This window comes from Etheostoma cragini, chromosome 24, assembly GCF_013103735.1.
Source record: "Etheostoma cragini isolate CJK2018 chromosome 24, CSU_Ecrag_1.0, whole genome shotgun sequence".
Taxonomy (NCBI): Eukaryota; Metazoa; Chordata; class Actinopteri; order Perciformes; family Percidae; genus Etheostoma; species Etheostoma cragini.
In genome coordinates, this window is record NC_048430.1 from 11777925 (window position 1) to 11787078 (window position 9154).

The following is a 9154-nucleotide window of genomic DNA, read 5'->3' on the forward strand; positions in this document are numbered from 1 at the left end:
GGAAAACACTGGTATCTGACGCTGGGAGCCACTGAACAAGCATCAATATACAGCAACTTGGGAATAAGAACGGTTTGGTCCCATTAACAATCTATGGTTGTAAGCGCAGACTCTCGGGCTCTCCAGCACGTTGTTTTGTTTTCTCGGCTTCTCAAGCCAGGCTTGTTGCTCCCCCTGTGCCGGGCCACATCGCTACCTGGATAACTGCTAGACAGAAAACAAATTGGACACTCTGAAAAAAAGGTTGAGGTTGCCTTATAGAACTGCGCTTATGGTGTTCGCAATCGTCCCGTTCTGAAAAGGCACACACTCTAAAATAGCACTGCACAATTTTTTTTAGTGAACTACAAATATAATAAATAAGTCTGTCCACCACGAGTCAGAAGAATCTGTGTCTCCTTCAGGTCCTCTCTAGCACCAAGGACGTCTGCTTCGCTTCCGCAGTGGAGACACTACAACAGATCAGGTATGTTTCTATTCAACAACTATGAAAACAGGGTTAAAAATGTACACGTGTGAAGTGCTATTGTGGTCATCTTTAAGCCCATTGCAGTTTGAACGCACGTAAGAGTCTGAGAACGTAAGAGACGTCTCCTGGTCAACAGCCAATAGAGAAGTTGGCTTTTAAAGTCAGCTACTGACTATTGAAATAAAATGACACATAGTCCATTTCATTTCTATGTTACAAACTGTCAGCTGGTCGAAATGGCAAAGTTTTAGACAGAGCCTCAAAGAGTGCCCGCGAGCAAGGTAACTCATATGGACGAGCTAGCTAGAGAGAGACTGCAGTTTTCACCAATTTGTCTCTAGAAATGTAATTGTAGCAAGCATCTCACCATCACTGACGTCATGCACATTACATGCAACAAGGGATATCCAGCTACAAAAAGCTTAAAGTTGGAAGTACCTTCCTCTGTCTCTGTATTGGCGTTTAAACCTGCGGCTGATTTCTGAGGACTATGGTTACCTGGTCCTCAGATCTCTGAAGGGTAAATCCAGTAAGCTAGCTAGACTATCTGTCCAATCAGAGTTTTCTGTTGACGACTAAAACTACTTCTGAACGTACACATGTTCCACCAAAACTACTTCCTTCCCAAGGCTATTTAGCAGCGGCTCCGTGGCTCTGTCCGGCGCTAAGCACCGCCCAGGACAATTGTGATTGGTTTACGGAAATGCCAATAAACCAGGGCACGTTTGACGTGGACTAGCCAAACCTTCTTCTTCAGCGCTGTGGAGTGATGCAGCACTACATTAGTGTGAAGTGGAAGGTTTAGGAGCGTTGAACTGAACTGGAGCTTTAGATAAACTCCTCTTCATTCCCCCCACGACTTTCCTTGATTCTTGTTTTGTTTGCAGCACAACATTCACCCCGTCAGATAAGCTGCAGTTGATCCAGCTCACCTTCGAGGAGATCACCAAGGAGGTGCAGGCGCTGTTGAAGCAGGACTTCCTGTGGTCCATGGACGACCTTTTCCCCGTCTTCCTCTACGTGGTGCTGCGTGCACGGTCAGCCCCCAAACTACACCCTGTCATACAATTAATTTGACAATATTACAACGCACTATTCAGAATAAAGCCTTTTTCTGAATGTTTTGATTACAGGGTTTCTGCGGGATCTTAAAAAGTCAAAGATTTCAAAATCAAAATTTAACCTTAAAAAGTTCTACATTATGTCTTGTGTTCTAGGTCCTTTAAATTGCTTCTGAGCTACTATTATATTATATTATAATCAGTCTTGTCCAAACGCCAGGGATTGACCGATGCTGGTTTTTAATTAAGTTTGACTCATTAAGTGTGAGTCAGTGGTGAAGCAGTCCGAAGCAAAGGGACAGACACAGAGCTGTAGCCGAGCACCTTTTATTTCATCAACCTTATCGGTTATCAGGCAAATAATACACTGACATAAATATTCTGCAAACTGCCTGATAATCAATCTATCACTACCAAAAACGACAGCTCCAAAGCCTCTAAATCATGCTTATCAGACTTGGTGCCGTTTTTTTTTTTCCCCCTTTCCTCAGAATCAGGAACCTGGGGTCAGAGGTCAGCCTGATTGAAGACCTGATGGACCCCTGTGTGCAGCACGGAGAGCATGGGATCATGTTCACCACACTCAAGGTAACACACACACACACATGCACACAGACACACACACTCACAAAGACACACACATTAAATCATTTCTGAAATTTTCGTATTAAACTGGGCCTACAATAGAAGCATAATGCAATACAAACCAAATATTGTTGATATGATTTAAAAAAATGTTTTTAATGTTAACACATATGACTGTGAATCCTCAGGATGAACAGTATCTGTGGAAGGCTAGCTTAGTAACAGTAAGCCTATCATTAATGTGTTTTTTTTTCAGCAATTAGGCTAATTAATATTGCTAATAATATGTTGGATTCATGTTAAGACATTTCAGATAAAAACGTTTTGATAAAAGCTTTCAAAAGTTGCAAAGGAAATCCCTTGATTCGTGTTTCCAGATGATGGTTTAGGACTGATAGGTTGCTTACTATTCCATTTATTTTTTTTAAAGACCCACTTATCCTGCTCCCACGCACCTCATGTTGTACTGTAGATATGGAAAGTAATTTTCTATACTGAAAATGTCTTTTTTTTAAAATAAACAAAAATTTGGCGGTCCCCCTGCAGTGATTTTGAGGCCCCCCTGTTCTCTGCCTTAAGGGGTTTTAAAGCCCACTGTTTTTGGACCATACTGGCCCTTACGTCTTTTTATTTGTGCGTCCTGCCTGCCTCCAGGCTTGTTACTACCAGATCCAGCACGAGAAGATCACTTAAGACGAGCGCGGCGTCACGTTCCCGCCACCCCAACCTGACCCTGCCATCACAGCCTATGGGAGGGGCCAACGGTCAGCGAGGCTCTTCAGGATGACCAATGGGGAGCGCAGCCAATGGCAAGCGGAGGAATTGTACAAACAGGTTGCTGACGGCTCCATCTGCCGCTATCGTGGAGATGCGTGTGTTCCCCACCCTCCGACACACACACACACACACACACACACACACAAACACAATCTTTCCCTCCGTTTTTAAGTGACCTCTTCCAGCTTCTTATGCACTGATCATGAAGGAACACGTGTGAATAGCGTCGCTGTTATGATTGACTGCCAGAAATGAGCCACTTCATACCGTCCAGTGTGAAACTGTCCACAGCTGGAAAGCAGGACTACCGGTGGGAAATCCTAGCTGACGTTGTTACCTGGGAGGAAATTCCGGATTCATACCAGTGTTTTTTGGTTTATTTTTTTCACAGTCAGCATACTGTGAAGTACTGTGAAGAATCTATTTCTATTAGCAGTAAAACCAACATTTTCGGCAAGGCGATCCATCACAGAAAACCTTCCCTTTTTCAGCTTCTGCTTATTAATCCGTGTATCAGTTGTTCATCAGTTTTTCTAAATAAAAGCAAAAAAGCAAAAACTGACTTGATTCCTCAATACTGATTAGAAACCCCAAATGAAAAAAACCAAACGACTCGTTTTTACAATTTCCGTTTTTTTCTTTTCTTTTCCCAAGCGTTTAATCCAATTAAAAAAAGAAAATGTCAACTGACGCAAATTGCGTGACCCAGAAAGCATCTTTACCTTTGCATTTTTTTTGCTTTTTGGTTTTATTTTGAAAAACAAATGTTAATAACTTAGCCGGCTCTGGCACCATCTCTGTTTTTCTGTGAGACGGATTAAGCCCCATGACTTGTTTCTGAAGCCGAACACTTTTCAAGATACAGTTGTAAAAATTTGTCCCTTGACTTGAAAAGCACACATGTTCCAAATGCAGACTTAATGACTCTTAAAGTACCACGGACGTTTAGTTTCCCAGCTTCTAAAAGGAAGTAGGACAAATAAAATAAAAGTGAGTGGGAAGAAATGTTTTCATCGACAATCTCAGAGCCATTTGTTTGTTTCTGGGCCTAGTTTACAGTATCGACGCAGGTCTGCCAAATCTGAAAAAGAATGGGGTTAACCCTTGTGTTGTCTTCCACTTAGCCACGCATCGTCCTCCTGAGCCAAAACTAAACATATTCTGATGTCATTGTCTCTTTTTTTGTTGTTGACAAAAACTCATTTTTTATGTTTTTCACTTTTGTGAATGAACACCACTAACATCAGCTTATTACTAGTTTTAGTTTTTTTGAATTCATGGTCAATAAATGTCTTTTGTAGGAGATTATACATAATTCTTGAGTTAAAAAAAATCTGAAATTATGAGTAGTTTAGACCAATAGTTAAGGAAGGATAATGACTGAAGGGTCAACGTTCAGTTGGGATACCAAAAAGCAAAAAAAGTCAAAAAATTTGAACAAAACACCCAAAATTCGATGCGAAGCGTGTGGAACCATCCATGTTATTTATAGGGTAATCTAAATTTGGTAATTCAAAGATATAAAAAAACGGGTTAAATTTGACTTAATGATAACACAAGGGTTAAAATCGGGGTCTTAATAAATGGACAATTTGTTCTTTAGTTTAATTACTCTAGTCCGTGACAGTTATGCCTCTCCAAAGTTGGCAATTTGAAGTTTTTCAGATGAACTGAAGAGTTAAAGCAATGCAAAAAATGATCCTTCTCGAGTCAAATGCAGGGTCAGAAAACTGAAACAGGGCTGTGTTTCTTAGGTCCTGAAAGGTTTTACAAATGCACGTTTTTGTGTTTTTCCAGGACCTGTTCCTTTACCAATGGTCTCACGCTGTGGTTTGTTATGCTGTCCAATGCAATCATCAGTATACTGTACATCCTTTCTGTTTTTTTAAAGGTAGTTGAAGTTGATCTGCAGGTTCCCTCCGACAGAGATCCGCTGTATTCCCACTGACGTCCAATAGGAATTGAGGTTTTGGGAGACACTCAACCAAGCTATAAGAATAATCGTATGAGTTTTGTATTATTGTGTTTTTGTGGCTAACGGTGTTCATTGCAGGTGGGGAGAGAAGTCAGCCCATTTTTCATGAACCTAGCCATTTGAAGGTATTATTACACCGGTTTGTCTGTTTACATTGAATTTAAAAATTACTTTTTTTTTTTTTTTTACTTTAGCTTAATTTTGGATTTTACCGGCTACAGGTAGTATTCCAACAGTCGGCTCAACCCTTGTGTTGTCTTCCTGGCAACATCTTGTTTTTCTGGGTCCAAAATTTAAATTTAAGGTTTTGGTCGTCTTTTTCGACACTTTTTTTTGGTCACTGTTTCTTTGTTTTTTGTTGTTGTTGATGTTTCTGTCGTTCTTTGTTTCCCACTTATTTGAAGCTTTTTCCTACATTTCAACCGTTTTGTCACTTTTCCGATCTTTCTGTCGATTACACTTTTTTCCCAATGCCCTTCTATAAATTTTTGTTTTCAAATGCTATAAAATTAGAAACTTTTTGAAAGTGACCCGAGGACAACAGGAGGGTTAATGCAAACACTGTTTTTATAGATGTGATGTTCAAAGCTGACTCTGCACCATCTGTTAACACTGACTGTTCATTTTTTTCTTTTTTAAACCATTACAGCACAAACTGTCAGACGTTTATTTTGTGATTTGCGTCACACATGCCAGTTTAAAAAAGGGCTTAGGGAGGGATTCAGAGGTTGCCCAAGCCTTTATTTCTAATTTGAAATGTCATGGCTTTTGTTTTTCGCAGGTTAATAATAATACAGCCTGTGGATCATAGGCCTCTTATTTATTTTAGTTTTTTTTGAAGGAACTAAATTAAGGTGAAGCTGAGGTTTCCCCCATCTAGGATATTGAGAATCTAGCAACAGCATATAGGTGTCAAAACTGTTTAAATGTAAAGCTCTTGTCAGTGGTGGAGTCCTCGATCCCTGGACTTGGACTCAAGTCCCTATTCTCTGGACTTGTGACTGGTCTCGGACTCGTAAACTCGTAACTTTTAATGTGTAATAGCAGAGATGGTGTACTCGAGTTCTGGACTCGGACTGGAGTTGCTATTCTCTGGACTCGGACTCAAGTATTGGAGACTCGACTCAGACTCGACAGTTGATGACTCAGACTTGGACTCAAACTGGTGACTCAAGACTTGACTCAGACCCAGCAGTTGGTGACTCGAGACTTGACTTCCGGCAAAGGAGAGAAAACACATTCTCCATGTATAACATTATTTTGTCAGAAACAGAGACTTTAACTTTTGTGCTGATCTTTAAAACAAATCCTTATTTGACTGACAAAACGAGGCTTTTTGTTCAGTATGTTGTGTGAATGCGGTTTCATAATTCCGCTATGATTTCCATCCATGTCCCCGAAGCTCGTCTGTTTGCTGCTGACACGTGAAAAACGAAGGACTAAAGTAGTATTTTCAGTGGACAACACAACAGATTTACTGTAACGCTTGAACCCTTCAACTGACTCCCTTACATAAAGTGTTATTTTACAATCCAAAAACGGAAAAGTTATAGATTATTACACGCAGATTACACATTGTACATTGTGTGTCTGTTTGTGGGGGGGAGGACTGTTTTGTCGATGGACTTGGTGTTTACTGGTTGACATTTAGTGTTTTCAGCTGGCGGACATGACTCCCACCTGTGTCTTTTACATGATGTCCAACCTATTGTACCTTTTAAATAATAACCAAGGGCAATAAACTCATTTGATGGACGTTGCTAACTAATCTGATCCTGCAGTTTGTGTGTGTTATACCGACAGAAATTAAATGTGGGGGGGTTCATGTGAGGATATTGCTGCTGTAATATTTGCAGATAGTTGCTGTAATGTTATTATTTTATAATAAAAGTTAATCATTTGAACTGTTTAAATAGCAATATTACTGCTCAGTTATATATTTTATTTGTCTGATAACCTTTTACTACATTTTGTCACTTCAGGGTTTAATATTCAACATTGGCTTTTGAATGGGTAAACTTAAGTAAAGAAATTGACTAATTTTACTAAAATAAAAATAATTTATTAGAGAATTCTCAGTTACTACAGCTATAACATGGCATAACGTGGCATTTTGGGAAATTGAAAGTGATCAAGGGTGGATTTTCATTTTGTATTTGCAAATGCTTCTTTTTTTGCAGGTCATTTGGAGTTTGGCTTGCAGATTACTCTTAAAAAAGAGTTGTTCACAGCAGCAGCCATCTTCTTTGTTTTCAAGCAGCAGGGGATTCCCACAGAACCATCACCACTCTGCGGTCTTTACGTTAAGCCCACCCACCGACTCTACACACGATGTAATAGGCCTGACAGGAAGTTGGTTGCGGGACGAACCCTGGCTCCAAATAACATATGCTGAGGCTAGGAAATAGTATACTCAAACACTGGTGACTCGAGACTTGACTCGGACTCAACAGTTGGTTACTCAGACTTGGACTCATACTCGAACACTGGTGACTCGAGACTTGACTCGGATTAACAGTGACTTGGACTCCTACTCAAAGCCTAGTGACTCAAGACTTGACTCAGACTCAACAGTTGGTGACTGGAGACTTGACTTTTGGGAAAGAAGAGAAAAAAACATGCTCCGTGTGTAACATTATTTTGCTTTTGTTTGACGCTGAAACTGTTCTGGAGGAAGAGCTCCCCTGGCCCCCAATGTTGAGGGCATTTCTCTCAACTGTGAGTACCACATGCTTAACCTTTTTATCTGGATGCTTAAGAACCGTATATCACCTTTAAGCCTTTTTTCCTCCTCCTTTTCCTCTCCCCACAGCTCCTCCTGCGTGCTGCTAAAAGCTGAAAGAGTTAAGGAGATTTGGAACTGGCTTCCGGTGGCCAGAGGCAGGCAGCTCCCTGGCCCAGGATTAAGTGGGATCGGGGGAGATTACAGCCCTCTCTCTCTCCCTCTCTCTCATGTTTCATGCAGCTCGATGAAAGTGGAGGGCTTCGTCCAGTCTCCGGGGAATAGATATTCCCATCGTATACACATTTTCCTAAAGGTATTGCTGCTGAAACCCTCCGGAGCTGCAGGATAATCACTTGTGGCATCCTTGATTCTGATTCAAACATAAAGGTAAGATGCTTATTCATTCATTTTACTTAATGTTTTGAGGAGGGGCTTGTAAAGAAAGGCCACAGGGATCTTCCTCTCCCTCTACTTTAACAGCAGAAACCTCCTTGAGGACTTTTATTTCTTACAAGCAATCCCTTTATTAGAACTTAACACATCACGTGTCTTTCCAATAAAATTGTGATGGTTAAAGGCTCTGACATACCAACCCGAGAAAAGGCGGTCGGGCTGGTCAGTCGACTTCCCGAGGTCCAAAAAGCGCCTCTGAACACACCGAAGCAACACCAACTTGAGCATATGTTCTGCGCGTGTCGTGATAAGTCTCCATGACAACAGGCGGCGCTAATCTGCATTGTCGCCCAAAAAATGAAAACCAGAAATGACGAATACGGGTCTGGCTTCTGCTGAATTTTAAAGCTGTTCATAATGGCAGCTGTTACTGAACACGATTTTAGTCAAGGCCTAGCATTCCACCAATCAGGTTGGTCATTGAGTCCGACTGCCCACTGGCCGATTCAACAAGTCAAATCAGTGCAATTAGCTGTTTATTCATTTCCTTTGACTTTTTCAGGTTTTTCCAGTCCGTTTAAGCAGTTAGCTGGGAGGGGGGAAGTGGGCAAAGTTTGGGGGAGTCCCGGGACCATGAGGCAGGCAGTGGAGGCTCAGGTGTTGAGCCCGCACTGTGAGCTAGGAGAACACGGTCAGTATAGGAGGACTTCACTTGTATATTTTATTAAATTAATACAATAGCTGTTGGAGCCAAACTTATGTTTTGGATATTAATAATCCCCCTGGTGTTTGTTTGTGCGCCGCAGGCCTTCGTCAGATCCTGACCGATGTGATCACGGAGGTGAGGAAGTCGGTGAACCAGGACGTTGACGGAGCTGAGATCCTCCACGGGCTCCTAAACGCCTCCTGGCTGCAGTCACTGCTCAAGGTCTGAAAACTACGGTGGCCGACAGGGGCCAACGCACTGCAACTTAGTGAACACACACACACGCAAATAGACAAAACACATGCAAATTAAGAAAACATCTTCATAAATCTGACAACACATGCACAGCGTTTAGGAAACACACAACGCAACCACATTACACAAATCTCTTTTATATAGACCTTAGTGGTCCCCTAATACTGTATCTGAAGTCTCTTTATATAGACCTTAGTGGTCCCCTAAT

General features: G+C 41.3%; 2 protein-coding genes across 5 annotated transcripts in view; both read left to right on the top strand.

The window, feature by feature from the left end:
- als2b (alsin Rho guanine nucleotide exchange factor ALS2 b) overlaps positions 1-3386 on the top strand; it is a 36218-nt gene extending 32832 nt beyond the window's left edge. For all 4 annotated transcript variants that reach the window (XM_034864798.1, XM_034864799.1, XM_034864800.1 and 1 more), the window contains 4 exons: positions 405-466; positions 1357-1506; positions 2022-2118; positions 2770-3386. In XM_034864798.1, coding sequence (XP_034720689.1) covers positions 405-466; positions 1357-1506; positions 2022-2118; positions 2770-2808 — 348 coding nt within the window. In that variant the 3' untranslated portion in view covers positions 2809-3386. The remainder of the gene's footprint in view (positions 1-404; positions 467-1356; positions 1507-2021; positions 2119-2769) is intronic.
- A 4367-nt stretch (positions 3387-7753) lies between these two features.
- mpp4b (membrane protein, palmitoylated 4b (MAGUK p55 subfamily member 4)) overlaps positions 7754-9154 on the top strand; it is a 21098-nt gene continuing 19697 nt past the window's right edge. The window contains exons 1-3 of the mRNA XM_034864855.1: positions 7754-7979; positions 8548-8676; positions 8792-8913. Of these exons, the coding sequence (XP_034720746.1) occupies positions 8619-8676; positions 8792-8913 (180 nt within the window). The 5' untranslated portion in view covers positions 7754-7979; positions 8548-8618. The remainder of the gene's footprint in view (positions 7980-8547; positions 8677-8791; positions 8914-9154) is intronic.